This window comes from Ochotona curzoniae, unplaced genomic scaffold (assembly GCF_017591425.1).
Source record: "Ochotona curzoniae isolate NIBS_2020 unplaced genomic scaffold, NIBS_Ocur_1.0 contig_3819, whole genome shotgun sequence".
NCBI classification, from domain to species: Eukaryota; Metazoa; Chordata; class Mammalia; order Lagomorpha; family Ochotonidae; genus Ochotona; species Ochotona curzoniae.
In genome coordinates, this window is record NW_024466004.1 from 32,666,920 (window position 1) to 32,691,511 (window position 24,592).

A 24,592-nucleotide genomic window follows, 5' to 3' on the forward strand; every position below is an offset into this window, starting at 1 on the left:
CTTTGGTGCTTACCTGTTTGGCCATTACACAGTTTAATTACATATAGCAACATCTCAAAGTATACCATAAATGTGTATAATTTTAGGTGTAAGTTAATTTTAAAACAAAAATGTAAACATTCTTCAATAATATGACCCAGAGAACTTCCCGCTGAGGTTGCTGAACACATCAAGGAACTAGGAACGTGGTATGAAAGCTCTGTACCTCTCTCCCACACTCCCTTAATAATTCTCCCATTTGGCTGTTCCTCAGTCGTAACTTTTTATTATGAACCAGTATTAAGTGAGTAAAGGGGGAAAAACAGTAATGGCTTTCAAGTAATGATTATGGAAGAAAAATCAAAACTAAAAATGATCTCATTATGTAAAATCTAATTTTCAAATTATCTTTTAAACATTTAAGGTAATAATAATCTACAAAAACTATGAATGTAATGTTACTTAAGCTTTTAGTTAAAAGCAAATTAGTTGAAATTATATCTAGTTTTCACTACAATTCTATTTCTTAGTAAGCTACACCTATGAAAAATTGCCTGCATTTTTCTAATTTCATTTTTCATAATTAATCATTAAATACAAGTAAAATAAAATTTTTATGGTAAGTAAAATACATGAACAAACAAGCACTTTAGTACTATCTTGGAGAATTTAAATATTCTGGTTTCCTTTATAAAATGTAATATGAAGACAAGGAGCATCAAATCATATCAGAATCTAGAAAGAAAAACTATCTAGGAATTATTTCCCAAATGTGATCTATAATTAACAGTAGAGGCATTAACTGGGATCTTGTTAGAAATGCAGAATATAAGCACTATTTCAAATCTACTTGATCAGCTTCGAAAGTTTCTGAAATTCCCACATGATTCATGGTTGTATTAGTAAATCTCTGAAGTTGAAACACTGCTATAGATCAATAAATGGGTGAAAGGATCATCATAGCTTTACTGTGGTAGTAGCTACATCAAATGGTTCTAACCTGTAAAACCTGTTTTCCAGTCTTTGTTTAATTGTACTTAGATCCGTTGGATATGCCACTACAGTGCAATACATGGGATAGGCTTGCAGATCCACAGGGGCCACAAATGCTGAAGCAATATCTAAAATAAATAAATAAGTTTTAAAATGTATATTTGCTTAAAGTTACTAAAGAATTCTGCCTGAATTAGGACTAAAGTCCTAATTCAGATAACCAGTAGTCTTCCACTATTGTTTAGCTGACAGAGTAAGCTTCAATTTGATTGCATCTACATTAGCATTGTAAAATTCTAGGGACATTTTTATTCATAGACCCATTAGTACAAAATGACAAATGCTATATAATAATGACCTATTAAGAACATACATAAATATTTCTATAATTGATAGCTAGCCATCCCTTAATATACATATGATCATGTTTTTGACAAAGTCATTTTATCATTTACATTGGAATATAATGTATTCAACTGCAACTACCAATTTCATCAAACTAATCAAATTTTCTAAGCTTTGTAACATTATTCTGTGAAAATATTAGGAAAACAAATAGAAAACAGATCCAGAAGCATTTCAGTCAGTATTACATACTTAATTGCACACAGAAAACTGGCAGAGCTTTAAAAAGCCAGAACAGTTAAGATTACTATTTTTTGTGTGCTCATTTACATATAGTTATTTGATTTTAATAATTCCACACATTTATTTAAAGCAATATTTACATGGCTATTTTTTTATGAAATGCTGCCATTTTATAAAAGGCTTATAATTTGAATATCTTTAAATCTGAGTTTGCAGTTCTTTTTACTCATATCAATTTCTTCCCAGACTCCTGGAGGCTGGTTTCGCAGACACAGTGAATTGCTATAAACCCATTGGAGTAGACATATCATTAGGTAAGAGTTCAGATAACCTACTAGCTTACACATCCTGTTCTACCCTCGAAAGTTGGCACAGCAACTCAAACAAGTAAAACGCAGTTTTCAACTCTTCTCTAACTCATGTCAATGGCAGCTTGAACATCAAAGACTTTCAAAATGGACTATGAAGGACTTGGGTCTTTAGACATAAAAAACTAAACATTAAACAGCTAAAAGGCCCTAATGAAATTCAGCTGGAATAACACCATAGCAACAGTTCTAGATACTTAAGTCTTATGAAAAATCTTATTCACAAATATTCCAATGAAAAATGTTGAAAAATTTATGATAATGTGAAAAAATTGCTTCAATGCTGCTTTTTACAAGCTTTTCCTATACTGATGTTATTATCAATATTTACCTAGTGTCATCAATTGGTTTATTCCTGCCACAATCCTTTCACATTCTTCATCCCTGGGATTGGTACCCCATTCTCCATCAAGGGGTTTATAGATTAATGATCTGCACTCAACATCAGTTAAAGGAACACTGGTACCTAGTTCTTCAGGAAATACAGCTGAAATGCAGAGACAGAAAAAGCAGATCAGTGAAAAAATATGTGGGTTATTAATATTTAGGTTACCTTTAGAAAATAAAAGTGATTACTATCTTAATCTTATAAAAATTTGGTAAACATGTTTTTTTTTCCATAAAGGATGGGCTGCTTCAAGGGTCAATAAAATGTTTAAAATGGTGCTAGGCTTACAAATAATCACTCACAATAATGTATATATCCTGAAAACTATTTGCTCATAGGTGAAGCAGAATTCAACTCTACAAAATGAAGCATACTTCTAAGTTTCTTGAATCACCTTAAAATTTAATTGCATCTTTATTTTGATAAAACACAAGGTGAAATTGAACTAAAGAAGGCATTTTACAGGAATATTTTAATTGAAATCTCAGATTTTTAAAATGTAAGACAAGACAGAACAATACATACTAGCACTTAAGTGATGAAGGTACATTTTCCTGCTTACTGAACCTTTTAACATTTTAGTTAAGGGACCCTTACAGGATGGTGGCAGCACAAAATCTGCAAATGTGCCAGATACTTATTCCTTTAGACTAGATTTCATCAGAAAAACACTGGACAACATGCTGCCATTTGTATGCAATCAGAATTCTTTCTTCTTGCAGACTGTAACTGAAATTTATGGATATGGAGGTACATGCAGAAAACAAGACAACAAAAACAACAACAACAACAACAACAACAACAAAAGCCCTTACACACATACATATGAAAGATACTTCAAAAATTCATGGCAAATTGAATCAGAAGTTCTACTGGGTATAAAACTTTTTTACTTTATAAAACATACATATGAAGGACTGTTGAAAGGTTTGTAGAAAATGTGTAATATGAAATAACTGCATAGATTTAAAAAAAATTTTGTACCAGGTAAAAATAAACCTTTTTCCCAAAGGCAGATAGATATTTAGCAAAAGACTAAGAGAAAAGAAGATTTTCCCACATGCTGGTCCAATTCCCAAACACTCAGAGCAACAGGGCTAGGTAGGCCAAGCCAAAGTGAAAAGCCACGGGAACTCAATCTGGATCTCCCTTGCAGCTGGCAGGGTCCCGAATACTTGAGTTATCACCAGCTGCTTCCGAGGATAACATGGCAGGAACTTGGAATTGGGAACAGAGCTTGAACCCTGACAGTCTAGTATGGGTTAGAATGACCCTTATTTCATATTTTTAAAAAGCTCTAAATTATCAGTGACATGAAAAATATATTCAGTATTGGATCTTCAAAGTGGTAAGTTTTGCAAAAAACTAAAGCTCTGAAAGATTATCAGCATGATCATTTTCTCATTTCTTAGCCAGGTTGGGGTTATTTTCTAATAGTTATCTTTCCTTGGACATTCTAAGGATTAACTAGAGTAATGGTATTATAAGTTACTATTTCTACTATGTTACAAACTAAATGTTTTTAAAAGCTCTCTATTTTTTTCACAATCTATTTGAAAACACAGAGATAGAACACTTCATCTGCTAGTTCACCCCCAAAATGCCTTTAACAGCCAGGGTCAGGAAGTCAGGGGCTGGGGGCTCAAAGCAGGTATCCCACATGCAAACAGGAACCCAGTGACTTGAGCCATGGCTGACAGTTCCCAGAATCTATATTAATCAGGAGCCAGAGTGAGGGAAAGGACACAGGTAGAGTGATACGGGAAGCAGGGATTTAAACACTAAGCTATACACTCACCCCTAAAGACCTTTATTTGATGGCAAAAGCAGTATGTTGTTTGGGTCTGTGAGTTAACAAAAGAAAAAAACGAAAAAAGTTCTCCCAACTGTATACTCTATAAATTATGATTAGGAGTCTGAAATGAATCTTTTTAAGGTATATTCAGTATATGTTTAGTTTTTTAAAAATTGAAATGGAATTGGTAATGGATCATAATATGTAATCTTAAGACTTCAGCTGCCTATATAAATATAAGAATGATGTTAAAGTCATGTCTAGCACTAACCCACAAACTGTCAGGTCACACGCAAGATGATGGCTATTCTTATTAATTGCAGGCATCATTTCATTGGTATCATGTATGCATTATGCTTCATAATAAGCATCTTACATACAAAATATTATTTCAATCCTTAATGGCTGAATTATAAGTTTCTGGGGGTCTGAGACTTCATGGAACTTGTCAAAAGCATGCAAAATATGGATCTTTGTCAATGTAACTCAAAAGCCTGATCTTTCCTTTCCATTATATTACCCTCTAATGTCTAACCACTCTCTTGAAATTACACAAATGTCTTAACTCCCTACGTGCTCACATTTTGGGAATGAATAATAATGAACAAAACACTTCCGCAGTCTGCTGTTACATCTTCCATTTTAGGCTATAAATTCCAAGCAGGCAAGGATTAGGCTTATTTTGTTCACTGTAGAACTTTCAAAATCTGTGGAGTCAATCGTAGGTATTCAATTAATATTTCCGAATATTTTCAAACTGACCCACAAAAAACCCTTTGCAGCAGCAAATTAGGAAATCAGACTTCTCATGCAAAAAATCAGATTAGCTACAAAATCTAACAAAAAAATCTAACACGCACTTACCATTATTTGGTATCAACTCCATATCCCAAGGACTCATCTTTTCTGTATCTCCATTGTCCCAGCTTTAAGGGAAGGAACATTCTTATGTTAAGTCTTGAAAGTAATTACTATAAAGTTGTATTAAAATAATTTCAGTGTTTAAAACAAGCATCTTTATCCCTCTCATTAATTGGTGAAGAAAGATTCAAAGCATGTTGGATTTAACTAGAATACAAGTATTTCCTTACCAAACATTGTAACACTGAAATAAACTATCTGGATACTCAGGTTGAAGAGGTTCCTGGCTTTCAATTGTTCCAAACCACCAGGCATCATCTATTACTGACCTGAAACGGTCACCTGGAAAAGAACAGAAATTATGTCATTACTTTCCAACATGCTGCTCTAATTGTTACTGTTTTTCCCCAAAGTATATCTTAAAGACGCTTAAGCTGCCTATATTTCACAATACAAAGTGACCTACCCACTTTAAACACAAACAAAACCAGCACTGTTGAAGGGGAAAAAGCATTTAATATGCATAATTGAAGTGTGAGTTAGTTTCCAATTCCATTTCTTACACATTACTTTTGTCTTAAGAATTTTACCTAAAAAAGTTGATTCTAAATTCATCATTAGGTCTGTGTCTAAACTTTTTACTTATATGGTTTAAATAATTTCTGCTCATTAATTTCTTTTCTTCATGTTATATTTTATTCATTTTAAGATTTTATATATTTTATTGATTTTTAAGATTTATTTATTTTTAATGGAAAGTCAGATATACAGAGAGGAGGAAAGACAGAGAAAGATCTTCCACCCACTGATTCACTCCCTAAGTGGCCGCAATGGCTGGAACTGAGCTGATCCAAAGCCAGGAGCCCGGAACCTTCTCTGCATCTGCCATGTGGGTACAGGGTCCCAAAGCTTTGGGCCGTACTTGATTGCTTTCCTCAGCCACAAGCGGGGAGCTGGATGGGAAGTGGGGTTGCTGGAATTAGAATCTGCACCCATATTGGGATCCTGGTGTGTGCAAGGTGAGGACTTTAGCCACTACGCTACTGAGCTGGGCCCTCATTAATTTCTTAAATGTGCAGGCAAGTTTCCCCAGTTAACAATCAAGATACCAGCATAAGCACACCAAAAACAATTTCAAAAATCTCAACTTGCCTTCTTTTATCTCAATCATCCTATGTTATAATATATACTTCCATTACTCTTGTCTGTTTAAAAACAAACAAAAGCAATTTATCTTTGTAAGAGAGCTCTTCTTTGTGTCTGTTTGCTTATCCAACTCCATTCAGCTGTTGTTGTATTATTTAAACTGCTTCTTCCAAAGATACAAATAAACTACAAATCTGTCATAAGAAATCTTTGTAGCCATTCTCCTTTTCTTCTTTTTATTTATTTATATATTTTTGTATAATTCTTTACCCTTTCTTGTATCACAGTAGTTGCAAATTTTCTTCTGGCTACCATAGGTTAGTGTTTGAAAAATTTGAGTTCAAATAATATGTCTCTGTGATTTTGAATACTCCAGGAGTTTTGAATTTCATCGTTTTCATCAAAAAGCAGTAATAATATTAAGTAGAAATGGTAACACCTATGTCATGGTGGCTACTGAGTAGATCTTTTACTAAAGCACTCTTCACATTTTTTAACATAGTCATGGAAAAACAATACATGCCATTAAACCTGGATCATTTTTTTTTTCTAAACTCTGACTTAATTTTTCTTACAGAAAGAATTTGAGTTTATGAAGACATGACTCAAAATCTAGAAAAATTGAAAATGGTAAAAATAAGAAAACTGGTTCCCATATGGGCGCTGGTTCTAATCCCGGCAGCCCCGCTTCCCTTCCAGCTCCCTGCCTGTGGCCCGGGAAAGCAGTCGAGGACGACCCAAGGCTTTGGGACCCTGCACCCGCACAGGAGACCCGGAAGAGGCTCCTGGCTCCAGATCGGCATAGTATCAACCCGTTGCGCTCACTTGGGGAGTGAATCATCGGACGGAAGATCTTCCTCTCTGTCTCTCCTCTCTGTACATCCGCCTTTCCAATAAAAAAAAAATAATAAAAATAAATCTTTAAAAAAAAATGAAACAAATGAACTGTTACTAGACATTGAAACTTTAATTGCTCCTCAGATGCAAACTGGCAACACTATACTTAGTGAAAAGCTATTATATAAGAAACAACATTCTTGATCCCATCTTAACTTTACAGCAAACATGAGGAAGAGTATCAGAAATCTATTTCTAATGGCTTTAAAAATTGATGGTATACATTAAGGAAGAACTGGGTCATGTGTACCCAACCAACAATATGTGCACAACAGCAATAAATTTAAACGAAAACTATGGTCCAGCCCTTAGAATAAAATAAAAACATTTCAAAGGACAGATTAAAGTAAATATTACTACTAATGTAACTTTAAATGACAGCATAGACTTTATTTGTATAATTTTGCTTCTATATGTGTCACAATCTATGAATTTATAATATTCCACATTATCAACAAACTCCACTAATAAAAAGCAAACTCTTCAATTTAATTTCCAAAGTCAAATCTGGAATTTTCAAGTTTCTTTTTTTTTTTTGTTTTCCCTAAAGACTTTTAAAGAGAACAACATATTCTGTATTGCTTATTTTTAAGACTTGAAAAGTAGCTACTATAATGAATCTCCTGTTGGTACCTAAGAATTTCCTCTTGGTGATTCACTTTCTGGTATTTTCTCCTGATTGATTTTTACATTTTTTTCCTTCCTTTAAACTGCCAATATTTTCTAATGGCACCAGAACTGCAACATGTACATCTAACAAATTCCAAGATAATAAACAATAGTTCTATTTGAATATATCTATTTATAATCAAATAAATTTATCTTATGTATTTGAAAACATTTATTAAGTTTAAAATTTCTTTGAGATTTGTAATGCTAATTTCAAAGATTATAATACAGATAATCAATCCCCTAAAGAGTCAGTTCAGCTTTATTTTCAGTCTAAATTTTAACACATTTTCTTAAGGCTTCTTTTGGCTTCACACTTGATTTTTGTGATTAGTTTTTTGGATAAAAACGTAATTAAACATGTAAAACATAAGAATTCAGGAACTAGCAAAGAAAAATGTCTGGGATTCTCCTATTAACCTCTATTTTCATTCCTGAACGACACTTAAAAATATCTGATATATAGCTTATTACATTCATATTATATTCCTAGGACAAAAAGATTTATCTGATTACCTTGTTCTAAATTATGATCATTTACTAGAAAAAAGATGTAGGAAACACATACCAATCTTAAATACAATACTCACCTATATTCCATCGTCTATATTTTGCATCATCAAATTGTTGTCTCAAGACCAAGAAATCTATAACATCAGGCATATCATGGTATCTAATTACAAGCAGAAATAAACTATTAAGTCACATACCTAAAAACATCTAAAAGATATTTAAACTTGTCTGTATTTCACAGAACAATATACAATTCTAGGAATCAACTGCCTATTTAAACAGTTCTTACTTCATGGTAAATGATCCGCCAGTCAGTTTACCAGTATCAGGATCTAGAAAAGCAAGTTTAAGGCAGCAAAGGGTAGGTAATCCTACTTCATATTTTATGCCAACTATTTTCATCAGTTCTTGTTCCTAAGAAAAAAATCAGAAAATGATTTTGATACAAAATATATTGCTAGATATAGACAAGCAACAATTCATGACTTTAATTTCAATCTGGGGATTATTTTGTGTTATTCTATAAAAATGCATTGAGTCACGTACAAGAATGGAGGAAACACTACAGAAATCAGTTTTCAGATATAGTCATTAAGACTGATAATTTTAACTAATGCTGAGAACTCTAGATGTACTCATGAAATTTATCTGTGACAGTATTATCAGTATAATAAAACTATGTATTAAATCTATACTGTAGAATATAAATTCAATCATGTGTGTCTTTAGAAATTAAATACTTTCTACTCTTTAGGACTGCTTCAATTAAACAAGATATCTTCATAATAAGCTGTTTCTAACAGAATAAATAATAACACTTAAAATACATTTTCTCCATAAATTATACTCCCTTTTGGGCCACCAAAGAGAAAAATAAATGCCATACCCGTAGTTCCATTTTATGCCATGGTTGTTTTTTGGGATTGATACTATAAATTTTATTTTTCCGGGCCATTTCAACATATGCCTCATGTCCTTGCCGGAAATAATAAACCTAAAATGTAAATAAAGTGATCATCTGAAAACTCAGATATGATTCTTTCAACCACAAATGCAAGTAAAGTATCAGCTAAAATTAGAGAAAAACATAATGTCGTTTTGAGCTCAAAGAAATTTGAAAATTGAGTTTTTTCTGACTCTATTCCTTAACTTGTCCAAATGTCTAGTGTATAGTATCTATACAGTGTCACTTTGGTTATTCAGGTAGAAGTTAAGCCAAGTGGGGCCAGTGGCACAGCAAGCTAAGCCTCCACTTGAGGCACCGGTTTTTATCTTGGATGCTTCACTTCAATCCTGCTTTCTGCTTGGGAAAGCAGTGGAAGATGGCCTGAGCCTTCGATGTTGTGCCTATGCACAAGACATGGATGAAGCTCCTGATCCCAGTTTCAGATCAGCTCAGCTCTGGCCATTGTGGCCATGTGGTAAGTAAACCAGAGAATGGAAGACCTTTCTATTTGCTTCTTCTTTCTGTAAAATCTATCTTAAAAAAAAAAAAAAAAAAAAAAAAAAACTTAAGATGTGTTATGTTTTAGATTCACTGTTCTTGGGCCCGGCACGGTGGCGCAGTATTTAAGGTCCTTGCCTTGCACGCCCAGGATCCCATATGGGCGCCGGTTCTATCCCAGCAGCCCCACTTCCCTTCCAGCTCCCTGCCTGTGGCCCGGGAAAGCAGTCGAGGACGGCCCAAGGCTTTGGGACCCTGAACCCGTGTGGGAGACCCAGAGGAGTCTCCTGGCTTCAGATCGGCATAGCACTGGCCCTTGCGCTCACTTGGGGAGTGAATCATCGGACGGAAGATCTTCCTCTCTGTCTCTCCTCTCTGTATATCCGCCTTTCCAATAAAAAAATAATAAAAATAAATCTTTAAAAAATAATAAAAAAACTTATGTCAATCTAATTTTCTTCAAAGCAAAATAAAACCAAATATCCTAAGATTAGAGCTTTTTAAAGTTCTGATTCTTCTTTAACATGTTATACATTTAAATTCTGAACCAAATTATTGATTTTGTTTCAGAAAGGCTAAAACTATTAAAATATATAAACCAGTTTGTAGTATCAACAAAATTTCTTTTATGATGTACAGATTTATCTCTCTGCAATATTCAGAATACTCTCAAAAATTATCATTACATCTTTCCCAAATGCACTATTTCCAGAGCCACATCTACTACTTGTTTGAAACTGCTTTTTTTTTTAGTTCTGTTTCAAGATATATAATAATGTTCAATATACTAATTGGAAACAAAAACCAGTGATTTGAAAGTTTAAGAGTACCTCATCACCCATTTGTGGCACAAATGGACATCTTCGGGGAAGAGTATCTGTAATCCATGTTGAAGGTAACCATTCTTCCAATGTTAAGCCATTCTCAGTTAGTTCTCCTACAGCCAATCTCTAACAAAGTTGAGAAGATTGTAAATATGAACGTACACCACGGACGGTTAAACAAAGGGTAGAGGACATCTGTATAATACACAATCTTTAAACACGACAAGTCATTTTGGAAAAACAGAATTTTTCTTTCTCTCCAAATCACTGTATAAAAAGAGAACTAGACAGCAAAATCAAAACTTATAGGGCAACTTTCACAAACCTTTAGGTAGAAAAGCTCTATCATTTAAAATACCAGCATTTTTATAAGTATTCCACGTAGCAAACCAACATTTGCCAGAATTGTTATAAACAAAAAATCCAAATAGTTTTACCACTCCTGCTATTAAGAATCAGACAAAATAATCCTATAGGGCTTGTATGGCACAAGAACAGAAGACTAATTATTTCTATGCACTGGTCATTATATTCTATATAGCCTAAAAATGTCCCTTTCCTTTCTCAAACTACTTATTCCATATTCTTGGTTCAACTTAAGTTTTTAAACACAAAAGGCCTATTTTTTTCTAAACAAATGTTGTTCATTTACTGTACAACCCTCATAGATTAAAAGGATTAAAAAGTGTGCATGGCTCAGAAAATTTTGTTTAAGTTTCTTGGTCACAGTGAGTGGTTTGTTAGGAAAAACAGGCTAAAATATATTTTGAAAACTATTACTATTTCTAACAAGAGAAATTTGGGGAAGTTGATTAAAAAGGCTTTGGTTTAGTACAGTAACAGCTGAATTTTACTGTTTACTTAAAAATATTTCTGACATGGTTTTAGCAAAATAAGCTCCTGGCTTTCAGCTTCAACTCTGGCCACAGTGATCTTTTGGGGAGTGATCGAGTGGAGAGAAGATCTCTCTCTCTCTCTCAAATAAAATAAATAACTCTTTAAAAAAAAATTATACTATGAAATAACACAATTTCACTATAAGGAATAATGTCGTAATGTGGTATCAAGGTACCTTTCATTAAGTAAATTTTACCCTTTTTTGTTTTAAATATATCATAAACACTGTCACCTTTGGGAGGTGGATAAATGTCTTTGGTATGATACAACTAACATTGTAAAAGGCTTACTCTAAATGCATTGAAACATACATTAGTAAATACTGCAAATAACACTGAGTCCAGGCTACCAATTCTTTACAAATTTTTATTGAAACCCGTTTATTTATTTATTTATTTATTTATGGTCAATGCCTGCATTCAGGGTATAACATCAGAGTAGTTACCTTTGTAAAGGAAGTTTGGCAACCCCTACTTTAAAAACATACCCTGGGGAAAAATGGAAAGACAAAGAGGAGGACATATACAAGCTGAAGTTCATGGTGGCTCACATTTAGGGTGATAATAATGGAAGCGTTAAAAACACTGAAATGCTAAAAATATTTAGAAGATAGGGCCATGACATTCACATCCAGTCTGCTGGAGAGTTATGAGATAAAACATGTGGAATTAAGGAAGTTTCAAGAGTTTAGGTATTAAATAAGTAAGAGATGGAGCTGTCATTACTGAGATGTGGAAGGCTGGGATGGAGCACCTTTAAGAAGACAGTTTATGAAGTAAGCTGTTGTATGCATTAGAACTGAGCTGTAGTATTAAGTTAGATGCTTTTAAAATAGCCGTATGTTTAAATACTAATTATGTATGTCCTATGTGATGTACATTACAGTTTGCTCACACAACCCTGGAACCTCCACTGTGATTTTTGACAGCAGCTCCGATTTCATTAAATACTCAGGATCTGAGTATTAGATTTTTCAAAAAGGATTTTCTTTAATAAAAAGAAAGGAAGGAAGCTTAAAAATCATAATTCCATCTTACATGTGAGCCATTAATCATACTAGGTAAGTACATCTCATAAGAAGGGTACTGTAATCAATAATCCTTACATGAGTATAGATAAACTGCATACTAAATGGAAATAATGGTTATAATTACAAGACTTTAACATCACTAAAAATTATTACATGGAGAAATATCATTATTCAGAATAATAACGGGTTATTCTGAGTTATTATTCATAACCCAGAGTTATGGTAGATCTTTGTCAGTTGCTACTTACTAACACTGTAAGAGTAAAATGCACTAACTATCCAACTTCACAGTTTCATCATTTCAGGTTATTTTTTTAATTTAAATGTATAGGTAATCGACTTCTTTGTGATCCATTGGAAATGCTTCCAGGTCCAGCTTAGAACTTATTTGTTTTGAGAAACCTTTCCTGAAGTCCCAACATAAGCTGATGTAAGATTGCACTCCCACCCCTACCTGTCCATGTAACCATTTATGAGAGGCAGGGAGACAATGCCAAACAACTGGTTCACTCTGCACAGGTCTGTTACAGCCAGGACTGGGCCAGGATGAAGTCAGAAGCTGGAAAATCAATTGAAGTCTCCCATATAGGAGGGGAAGAAATTCAACTGACTCATAACTTGCTTCCCTTGGAACACATTAGCAGGAGAGTGGAACCTCAGCTATCTCAATATGGAGTTGCAGGCATCCTGCCAGTGCCTTTCCTGCTAGGCAAATGCTCTTTGGAATTTAGGTTATTACCTCTAAAAGTCTAGCAATAAAATGCATCATTACAAACATATATCATGTTTATATTATATGGCATTTTTTCCATTTCCATTTTGGGAGATTTAAGTATCTTGTTAATCATATATCATTTTTAGGTTAACTACCATGCCTCATATCTTTTTACCCACCATGTTACTTAGTAAGTATGTGATACATATTAGCCTGGTTTCCAGAGTTTATAATGACTTAACCTAAAGATATAACCTACCACCTGAGATGACTTCCCTACTGAATTCTATTTTACTGTTTCAATGCTAGAGTAACTATTTTCAAGAATTCTATGGTTCATTATTTCCTATTAACAACTCTTGATATGTATATTTAGTCATGGAAAAGGTATCCATTTCTCCACACATGCAGCTACTAATCTTACTTACTTAATGCAGTTACTTAATGATTGAACCACTGCTTTCTAACTCTAATTTTATGTACAAGGTGGAAAATGTTATCATTTTTATTTGATACCGTTCAAGAACAATGCCATAAGAACAACTCTACTGCTACATCTACTGACAGGTCTGTGGGGAAAAAAAAATCAAACTAAAGGAAATACTGTATACTATTCTAATTTGGATGTTTAAAAGCGGGCAGATCCTGTTTTAATCATTTTTCACAGAAAAACAGTTCAACAAAAATTTGCCAAGCAGTGAGTTTAAATATGATACTACCCAGAAAGCTCCATGGTATTGTCTGTACACAATTATCAAATAAAAGGGGACCATGTGAAGTAAATTCTGTTATCACAGTGACTTGTCACTGGTAAACCTCAAAAGTTCATCAGACCAATCTTAACTCTTTTGGCTAGTGGTAAAGGTCACTCTGCATGGGCCAGCTCAGCTCTAGCAACTGCAGCCATTTAGGGGGTGGCCCAGGGCATAGGCAGTCTTTCTCTCTTTTGCCAACCTCCCCCATCACTCTACCTTTCCTGCAAAAGAACAAGCACATCTTAAAAAAACAAAACAAAACATGGAAAAAAAAAAGTTTGCTTTAAGTAATTTTCATAGAAAATATTATGTTAATAATTTAGAAAAAAACCAACCTTCTGTTTTCTTTCTTTGGCTTTCTTTTTCTTTGGTGATGTTGGTCCATCTTTTTCTTCATTAATTTTTTTCCTTTCCTTTTTAATCTGTTTTTGCTTCTTATTTTCAGTTTCCTCTTCTTCATCGGAACTGCTTTCTGCTTTCTTGGTTTTATGCTTAGGAACTTTCTTTGGTGGTTGCAAATTTATTCCTGCATCTGCTGTCCAATCAGAGTAATCACTAGAGTAGTCACTAGAAGGAGAGAAGTAATTGTAAAATTTTCAAGATTTTGTTTAATAAACTAAAAAATATTTCTCTTCCAACTAATGCTCAAAAGTTTTTTTTTAAGGTTTACAGGCTTTACTTAATATGTCAAAAATAAAATGAAGATAAATTAGAAGACAGGTTTAAGTAAGAAACCAAAACAAAAATTTAAGTATCTTGTATGAGTGTAGTGTACATTAAAAACATAAAAATAAGGAGGGGTAGGATGGCAAACTGCCACTTTACTCAATTCTTCCAACAGTAGAACAGCCCTGGTAAAGCACGGCAGTCCACAGAGACAGGAGCTCTCCTTTCAGAGGAGTAGCTGGGAGATCTCACACAGAGAGTTCCCCTGTAACAGCACTGATGCTCTTTTTCTGACAAATCAGGAACGGTAACTAACACCCACTGGAAAAGTTGGGTTTGAAAACTTGACTTAGCATATAAAGAAATTTTGTTTACATGAAATTTTTCTAGCTATCTACAAATTAGATGTGTTATCTATTTGAAGCATGTCATCTCTCAGAAAAACATGATTTTATTATTTAGCCAGTCACGTCCACCATTTATTTCCAGTGCATTTTCACATATATACATTTTACTGAACCATTTTGGGGAAAAAAGAACTCTTATTTATTTTCTAATTTAGTACACGAGACCATTATTTATTTTATAGAATTTTAGAAATAAGGAAACAATTTCTAAACCTTAAGGATTAAGTTATATTAAAAATTACATTAACAACAGTTTACTAGACTAATAATTGCTTTCATATTTAGCCATCCTTATTAATTGACACTGCTGAAAATAGAGTTAGGGAGACAAACATGCAGTAAAATAAAAAACACAGGACTCTCCATACCTGATCACAAGACAAATTGGAATCTTAAGTGGGTTAAGCAGGTCTGCTCTAACAAACCTTCACTAATTCACACTGTGTTTAAGCTATAATTTTTCAGTTAAATCGATAATAGTGTTGATTACTTCACGCTAAGTATGTGGGTAATAAGTAGAGAAGATGTCAGTAAGACAATCTATCAGATTCTGTGGAGCTAAAATTCTTTAAGCAGATAGCAAGAATGCTCTGTAAATTCTGCTGTGACAGAAGCAAAATGTAGGGCATCTTTTCTGGCTCCCAAAAACTATAAATAGGAAGTATACTTGGCTAAACAAAGGGAAAATAATTTTAAGGATTAAACATATCTGCTATTTTAAGGATTAAATATAAATCACCATTAGTAGAGTTACATAAAGAGACTAAATAGACTCTTATCCCCATAAAGCTTTGAAAATGTTAAGTATACATCTGTCTGTCTTACTATTTTTTTTTAAGATTTATTTTTATTGGAAAGGAAGATTTACAGAGAGGACAGACAAGACAAAGATTTTCCACCCGCTGGCTCCCTCCCTAAGTAGCTGCAACAGCAGGCAGGAGCTGAGCCAATCCAACGCCAGCAGCTTCTTTTGGGTGTCCCAGGTGGGTGTAGGGTCCCGAGGCTTCAGGCTGTCCTCCACTGCTTTCCCAGGACACAAACAGAAAGCTGGATAGAAGTGGAGCTGCCAGGACAGGAACTGGTGCCCATATGGGATCCTGGTGCATAAGAGGTGACGATTTAGCCACCAGGCTATTGTGCTGGGCCTGTTCTATTTTTAAAATATATATTTTATCTGAATTAGTTGAATTCTTGTCTGTTTCATATTTCTCATTCTTGTTATTCTTACACTTTGGGAAAATTTTACCAAAGCATGTTAACACACTTGGTTAGATTTTTCTCTTCTGCCTTATCAGTGCTGGAAAATGCAGTCTGATCCATTACTGTATGTGGTTGATACACTGGTTAAACAACACTATATCTGGTTAGGAAGTATATTTTCCATCTCAAAATTTCTGAAAGTCCAGGAGAGACGAAAGAAAGCTCCTGTTTCACCTTTTCATTCTCCTGTAAAATGATGCGTCTAATTTTACTGATACATGTTCTCATGGCTCTAAAAATACTGCTGATAACAGAATGAAAAGACAGCTTTTTGATTCTGAAGTTTTATTTAACCATGACCACCCATCCTCCTTTCTTCAATATAATTTAGCTAACATCTTCCCAAGAAGAAAGTCAAATAACTAATGTCTGGTATGGCCTCCCTCAACAAAATTTAAAATTACTTAAAATATAAAATTATTTTCATATGCTATATTTACAACTCAAAAGCATTTATTTACCCTCACCCAAGCCAGCTGCAAATGTAATAATCTGGCAAATTTCACGTTCATCACTCTCTTACTAGCAATTATTCTACCGCAAGTACAGACGTAAGTGCACACCCAGGCCCAATGGCCTAAAATCAAGTAAGTCTATCGCTCTTCTATCTTAGAAACCAACATGTTGTCTCATGGCTTATGACCTTCTATTTCCCCCAATGCTTTTCCTTCACTGCTCTGTTTAAACACAGAAAACTACTACAAATAACTATAGGCACTTGCATATCATCATCAAGAATCAATACTGGGCCTGGCACAGAAGCCTAGCAGCTAAAGTCCTTACGCTGTACACACCAGAAACCCATGTGGGTACCAGTTCTAATCCTGCCGGCCCCTATTCCCAGACAGCTCCCTGCTTGTGGCCTGGGAAAGCAGTCGAGGACAACAAATCGTTGGGACCCTGTACCCACATGGGAGACCTGGAGGAGGCTCCAGGCTCCTGCCACTTGGCTTCAGATCAGGGCAGCTCTGGCCATTGTGGCCACTTAGAGAGTGAATCAACAGATGGAAGATTTTCCTCTCTATCTCTCCTCCTCTCTGTATATCTGATTTTCCAATAAAAACAAAATAAATCTGGAAAAAGCAAAAAAAAAAAAATCAATCCTGTGGAAATAAGAGCACTTACATCCTGGAATCATCACATTTGGTGCTTTTGTTTTTAGAGCTACTGAGGTAGGGAACATAAAGGCTAAATCTGTACATCACTCCCAAAGTCTATACTCCTTGCTACTAAGTCCTTGTGAGGTCATTTAAGGACATCAGCAGGTTAAGCTGCAATCTGCAACCCTGCATTCCACTGGAGCACCACTCTGAGCTTTTGTGTACTGGCTGCTCCATTTCTAGTTCAGGTGCCTGCTACTGTACCTGTGGCAACAATGGAGCATGATGTAAAATCTTAGGCTCCTGCCATCCACCTGTCAGACTCAGACAGATTCATGGCTTTTGTATGGTCTAGCCCTAGCCACTGCTGCCATTTGGGAAGTGAATAAGAAGGTGGAGGAGACCTCATTCTATATATGTGTGTGTGTATGTATTGTATGTGTCTCCCTTTACAACTCTTCCCTTCAATCAAAGACATCTTAAAAGAAAGGTAATCTTTACTGGATGATGGTCACTTATGTAGGAGAACTGGATGGGATTCCCAGACTCCTGGTTTTTGTAATTATTTGTATAGTGAACCAGCAGATAGACAATCTCTGTGTATCTCTCTGCCTCTCAAATAAACTATTTCAATAAACTAGGTCTTGCAAATAAGTAAGTCTTAAAAAAATAATCTGGGCCGCCAATATAAAGAGCTAAAGAAATTCTCACTTGCATGGCGAGTACATGGCCTTCATTTTGCTAAAAGACAATATTACTAGCAGTATTTCATATATTAAATTATGCACAGTAAATTCTTCAAGAGCAGATTACTTTTCATAATTTTATGCATACATATTTCTCCAAGTAAATCATGAAACTAGTTTGTGATTCAGTACTATAAATAATAGCACTGAGAAAACAGAATTCCAAGTAACGAGATCAAGCATTACTTTGCAGATCCAACTGCAATTACCAAAACAAACACACAATCAGAAAAAACTTCATGAAGAAAATCTCCTAAATTTTGTGTAATTAAAAGAATCTCTGAACTTTAAGCCCAGTAAGACTTTGAAATGTGCTGGTTAAAAAAAGGAATTTTAGTCTCTCTAAACATTTTATATAGCATTTAGAGAGTAAAAATGCATTCACTTACCTAGAACTACCGTCACTGTGCCATGCTCTCTCTTCTTCTTCAGATGTTCCACCACTGACAGCAACTACTTCACCTTCCTAAGAGAAATTGCATACATATTTTAATTTGCAATTTTAGAAAACAATATTCTATGGCTTACAAAAGTTATCAATTATATATTACCAGGGATAGAAAGTCTTGCTTAAATTAGTCATAAAACACAGCTTTTGTATTTTTATACATAAAGCGGTTTAAACATTTAAAGGTATACTTATTGATATTAAATTCAGAATAATTTCTCAGATGGTAAGCACTTTTAAAACCTTTTATTTTCTAAATTGAATGACAAGTGCTATAGTATATACTGATATTAATTTTTATTTCTTAGGCCTTACAACTTATTTATTTTTCATTTGTTTTAAAGCCAAAGAGATACAACAAATAGACAGAGACACACATCTCCGGTCCTCTGATTCACTCCCCAAGTACCCTAAAAGCTAGGGCTGGCCCACACCAAGAACTCACTGAGGGTCTCCCATTTGGATGGACAGAAACCAGAACATTCGAGCAATCACCTGTTGCTTTCTGGGTATCATTAGCAGGAAGCTGAATTACAGGCAAAAGTGGAACTTCCACCAGATACTCTGATATGGGACACCAACATGGCAAGCGGGGTCTTCACTACTGTTCCAAATGCTTGCCCTTTGCGGGATCTTTTTTTCAAACCAAACTTTGTTTTCTGTAGTTTTTTGAATTGCCTAAATTAGACATATTGATGTTTTACTTTTCATTACTATTCAAATAACTATACCATATACAATATGATATACATAATCAGATATCAGATATAATAAAGAGAATGATATTCCACTTCTGGTCTTGCTTCACCTAAATATTATAGGATTAAATAATACCCAAACATGTGTTACCGAATATTCATGATTCAATGTAGGATAATATTTATCAGCACATCTACTTCAAAGAAGATGGAGTTGTTGGTTATAAAATCCTGCACTTCTTTCTTGTAAAATAAGCTATATATCTCAATTATAACAGCCTCTCATTTATTAAGCTTTTATTTTATATCAGAGCTATTTTAAGCACTTCATCTCACCAAAACTCTGTTGGATACAGTAAGGTAGTTGAGAGAAACAAAAGCGTAAGAAAGATAAGAAATTTGGTCACGGTAACACAACTAAGAAGCAACAAGGCTTAATTTGAACCTAAGTAAAATTAAGCTAAAGCCCACTGAACTTTATTCAAGAATGGTAGAATTATTCTTGCTGGACACAGAAAGATCTCCCAAGGTTATGAGATGCATTCCTTGCCATTTGAACAAAATTATGTATTTGGAAAAGTTTTCTCATTTTGATGTCTTAATGAAAATTTAAACTTGATTCCAGAGTTCTGAAGAATAAAACCAATATGTACTTCACCTAGCATATTTAATTTCTGCTCATTTTAACTGAAATATACAAAGATAGAATTATTCCCATTTTTACTTTGCTTCTGAAACAGTGGAGAAAATAAAGAATTATTTCCATGTTCTAAACACAAAATGATAAAGCACAAAATACATGAAAATAAAACCACCAAGATTCTTGCCATTAATAAGTTGTGTCAAAGATATTTTGTTCTTAATTCACTTTTAGCAATTCATGCAACTACTTTCAGAGGTTGAAGAGAAATAATTAAACTTCATATAAACATGCAATAATTAAATTAAAACTTGAAGGTCATGGAAAATGTGTATTATGAGAAACCATGCAGAAGTGTCAAGAATTTTTGACATCAAAATAGATGTAATCTGTTCACTACATTTACATGAACTTTATGAAGTACTGTTTTATATCTACAAACTGTCATGTGATTTACACAATCAGTATATTTTAATTTTTTTGCCAGAATGAACACAGAATTTTGATCTAGATTTATTAGGGCCTAAAGCTGTTAAAATCTAACTTCTAAATTGTGGTTAAAATTTTGAGTTAATACTGATTGTCTAAAAATACTTAGACACATCTCACCAACATGTTAACATTGCAAAATGTGTCGCAGCTTCAAAATTGTGTGGTGGTGAGAATCTAGTATGACTCAATTTATGACCCGAAAGTTGGGCGGGAAGAGCAGGGGTGACAAGGGTTAAGACAGGAACAATATGGAATGAAATGCCACAGACAAGAATGCTATGTGATTGCAAAACCAATGCCTTTGATGAAACAAACAAACAACAACAAAAAAAAAAAAAAGAGAAAAAAACACATTTAATAGCGAAAACAATATTTATGGAATTAATTTTGGATGAGGAGCATTTAAAATTAGATTGAGAATACTTAAAAATTGTACAGAGCTTAAAAAGCTAAATGAAATTGCTAAATATCTATTTGTGGTTGTAATTAAACTATGCCACAGCATCACAGTATCTCTGTAAAAGTCTGGATTTATACTAAAAAAGCCTCCACTTTAACCCTTAAATTTGAGAAAATATATCTGTACATATGCCTTTGTCTTGTACATTTGAGATTATGAACGTGTACACTTTACATGAAAATAGGTTTTCAGTAAACAGAAAAAGCTCACAGTAAAATTATAAGACCTTGGCAAGAGGAGAGGAGAGGATAAAAAAATTTGTGGTCTAGTTAATCCATGGAATACTACTCAGCCATTCAAAAGAATGAAATCCCACCATTTGCAACAAAATGGTCTGAACTAGAGACCATTATGCTCAGTGAAGTAAGTTAATCCCAAAAGAACAAATGTCATATATTCTCTGATAAAAGGCAAATTTCATGCAAAATAAAAGATCAACACATGGGTAAACATGCACGTACATAGTCATCTACAGGAAAACACATATAATAGAGATCATCACATCAAGATGTGAAGATGCATGGCAGTGTGCATCTCTTCTTCCGGATCGGATAAGGACTCCCAATGAAATTGTTGAGCATACTTTGACAATAAGATGCAGGAGTATGGCTACAATGTGAATATACACTTAAATAGCAGAATGATAGACTTCTGCATGTGTTCTGAAGGACTTTACCACTGCAATAATAAGGGAGAGAGGGGACTTGCAGAAGGGGGAAGTGAAATCCCATAGCCTATGGAACCGTATCATTTGAATTAAAAAAAGAAAGAAAAGACAAGAAAAGACAAGACAAGAAAAAAGAATAAGACCTATAACACATGTCTAAACTCATTTGTATCAATGAAAGCAAATAGTCACATTAAAAAATAAACGAGTAAACCAGGAAACAAAAATATATGAAAATGGCAAAATCTTACATCGGATGAACTAGTGCCATTTTCAACCTCTTCTGAGGGTCTAGGAGTCTCTTCCAGGGCAGATCTTGTACGATAATTATGCTGATTAGTCTGTTGTCTTTTGGAGTCTCCGAGATCTAATAAATGTTCATGAGCATGATTCTACAAAAAAGCAAATTAACAGGATACCTAAAGATTCAGGCCTCTCAATTTAAAAGTTGGAACCTTAGTCTTAAAAAAAAGTCGTTCATATTTTTGTTGCCACTTAAATGTACTTTAACACCGACTTCAGATGTTTTCATATTACATAAAACTGAATCTTACAATGGCATATAATAACATATCGAAATTCATTTGCGGATTGAAGCTCAGATAAACTAGAAACCAAAATGGTCATCACACAGCTATCACACTGCTATAACACCAAGTGGCTTTCTTCTGCTGGAGAATCATGTAAAAGGGGACTTCTACAACAGCTGAGAACAAACTAGTAATCACGAAATAATTGCCAAAGTTGAACATAATGACATAAATAACAAAAACAAGAATTTAAACCTGGGAAAAACCTTAGCAATCTCAATTAGTAATCATTGATCTAGGCTCTTCAGTAATTATAAGAATCATAACCAATACAAATTGGAAGCAAAAAAAATCACAGCAGGCTGTTCACATAAATTGAAATATGTATTTGTGATCTGAAAAATAAAACACAGGCTAATAATCACGCAAAGCTTAAACCAAATAAAGCCAGGATTCAGAGTTGAGTAGAAAAAAATGAAAGAAAAATCTCTACTTGGACATACTACAATAAAACATGAGAACATAGAAAATAAAAGGAAAACACTAAATTGGCAAAGTGGTTAATGTGCCACTTAAGATACTAACATATCAGGGTGCCTGGGTTCTGACACAACCTCCAATTCAGCTTCTTCCGAATACAGACCCTAAGTAGAAGCAGTTAATAGCCAAAATATTTGGGTCTACACAATCCACATAAGAGGTAAGGATTGAGCTCCAGACGCCTAGCTTTATTCTGGTTCAGCTTTGCTTTTTGAAGGCATTTGTAGAGCAAAACAGAGGATACAAGATGTCTCAACGTCTTTCAAATAAAAACTTAAAAAAAAGAATTATTAAAGAATCTCATAATTTCATAAAAATTTTGAAAAACAAGTATGAAAAAGAGATTAGGCTCAATTATGTCAAAATCTTTGAATCACTGTAAAGAACATATCGTTTCTTCATTTAACAAATATTTTATCTACTCAAATCTATGGCATTAAAAAACTGCTGTTTATTTATAAAGTTTTTTCCTGAGCCTGACACTTAAGTTCCAAGGCAGAAAACGTAAATATTCTTAACGTCTTTATGAATAATCCAATGGAAAAAAATCGATTATCAAGATCATAGCAGGTTGTCAAATAAAATCAGTTTTCTTCACCACCAAAAAAAAAAAACAAGAAATTGCCTTTTTTGGCTAACTCGAGTGTGTTTAGTGTGTTTTGGCCAGTGGAATATGTGGTAAAATGTTGCAGCACAATATCAAATAACCTTCCTGAGAACATACGCTGCATCTGCATCTTTTTCTTTGACTCAACCTCCACTGTGCATAATGAAAAAAAAAAAGTATGGTTTAAAAAAACAGGGAAAAATACAGGGAGTGAGTTGTGCATTTTTTATCTGCTTGTTCACTCCTCAAACATTTAAGACAGCCAGGGCTAGTTAGTGCTGAAACCAGGAGCCTGGAACCCCATTTGGGTCTCCCACATATAAGTCAGGACCCAAGTACTTCAACCATTATCTGTTTCTTCCCTGGCTTTTTAGTAAGAAGCTGTTATCACAAGCACACAGCCAGGAGTCTGATATGGAATGCCAGAGTCCCAAGCAATAGTTTAACACACTGAGCCAAAACACTTGCCAAATCCTGCAAACATATATGAGGACATTGACATCTTTAGACATGAGGTCAAATCTAGGAGGATTAGAGAAGTAAAAGAGCTTCAGTCTTTAACAGTAAGAGTACCACGCCAGGCTTGAAATACCTACCTAGGCTTTTACATGGGGTAAAAAATACCTATTTAAGCCACTGTAAATTAGGTCAGAAGATGAGTTGCTTCTTCCTTCGTATATATCATTACTTAAATGATTGTTTATACCAGAAAAAAAATTTGTTATAGTTTCTATAGCTATAGAGCTTTCAAAGAAAACAGAAAGAAAGGAATGGATAGTATGATTTTCTTCATTGAGTAAAAACCAGAGCTGATTAGGGTATACCTTACCGAGATCCACTAGATTCAAGTTATTTCAGAGAAATGGGATAAAATAGGAGGGCTTGAAATGACAGCTCAGTGGCTAAATCCTTGCCTTGTACCCATTGGGATCCTATATGGTGCTGGTTCATAGCCAGGCCTCTCCCCTTCCCATCCAGCTCCCTGCTTGTGGCTGGAGAAAGTAGAACATGGCCAAAAGCCTGGGGATCTTACACTGGCATGGCAGACATAGAAGCAGCTCCTGGCTGTTGGCTTCAGTTTGGCTTAGCTCTGGCCACTGCAGTTATTTGGGGAGTGAACAAGTGGATGCAAAAACTTCTTCCTCTATGTAAATCTGCCTTTCCAATAAAATTGAAATAAACAATAACAAAAATAAACTAATAGGAATAGTTCAATTTTCCCATGTAGAAAATAAAAAATTTTGAGGCCAGAACCAGGCATGGGCTGAGGGCCCAGCAGCAGTGGGGGTAGCGATGCACCTCTCTTGGCCTCACCCACCCCTCATTTACAGTCCCGCTGAGTCTGCACTCTGGTCTCTTCCTTCCTGAGGGCAAAGCAGGTTTGTGTGCCTCAGAACTATCTTTTATAGCCACATTAACTGATCTGATTATCTAGAATAATAGGTGAAAATGAGAAAAAAGTTTTACAA

The 24,592-nt window shown here is 34.4% G+C and overlaps 1 protein-coding gene across 3 annotated transcripts in view; it reads right to left on the reverse strand.

Annotated features, from left to right (window-relative positions):
- LOC121158719 (pleckstrin homology domain interacting protein) overlaps window positions 1-24,592 on the reverse strand; it is a 123,973-nt gene that overhangs the window by 28,071 nt on the left and 71,310 nt on the right. For all 3 annotated transcript variants that reach the window (XM_040983659.1, XM_040983658.1, XM_040983660.1), the window contains 11 exons: window positions 21,698-21,838; window positions 18,431-18,507; window positions 14,198-14,429; window positions 10,472-10,591; window positions 9,084-9,191; window positions 8,487-8,611; window positions 8,275-8,357; window positions 5,203-5,314; window positions 4,976-5,037; window positions 2,260-2,415; window positions 980-1,100 (listed from right to left, as the gene is read on the reverse strand). In XM_040983659.1, coding sequence (XP_040839593.1) covers window positions 980-1,100; window positions 2,260-2,415; window positions 4,976-5,037; window positions 5,203-5,314; window positions 8,275-8,357; window positions 8,487-8,611; window positions 9,084-9,191; window positions 10,472-10,591; window positions 14,198-14,429; window positions 18,431-18,507; window positions 21,698-21,838 — 1,337 coding nt within the window. The remainder of the gene's footprint in view (window positions 1-979; window positions 1,101-2,259; window positions 2,416-4,975; window positions 5,038-5,202; window positions 5,315-8,274; window positions 8,358-8,486; window positions 8,612-9,083; window positions 9,192-10,471; window positions 10,592-14,197; window positions 14,430-18,430; window positions 18,508-21,697; window positions 21,839-24,592) is intronic.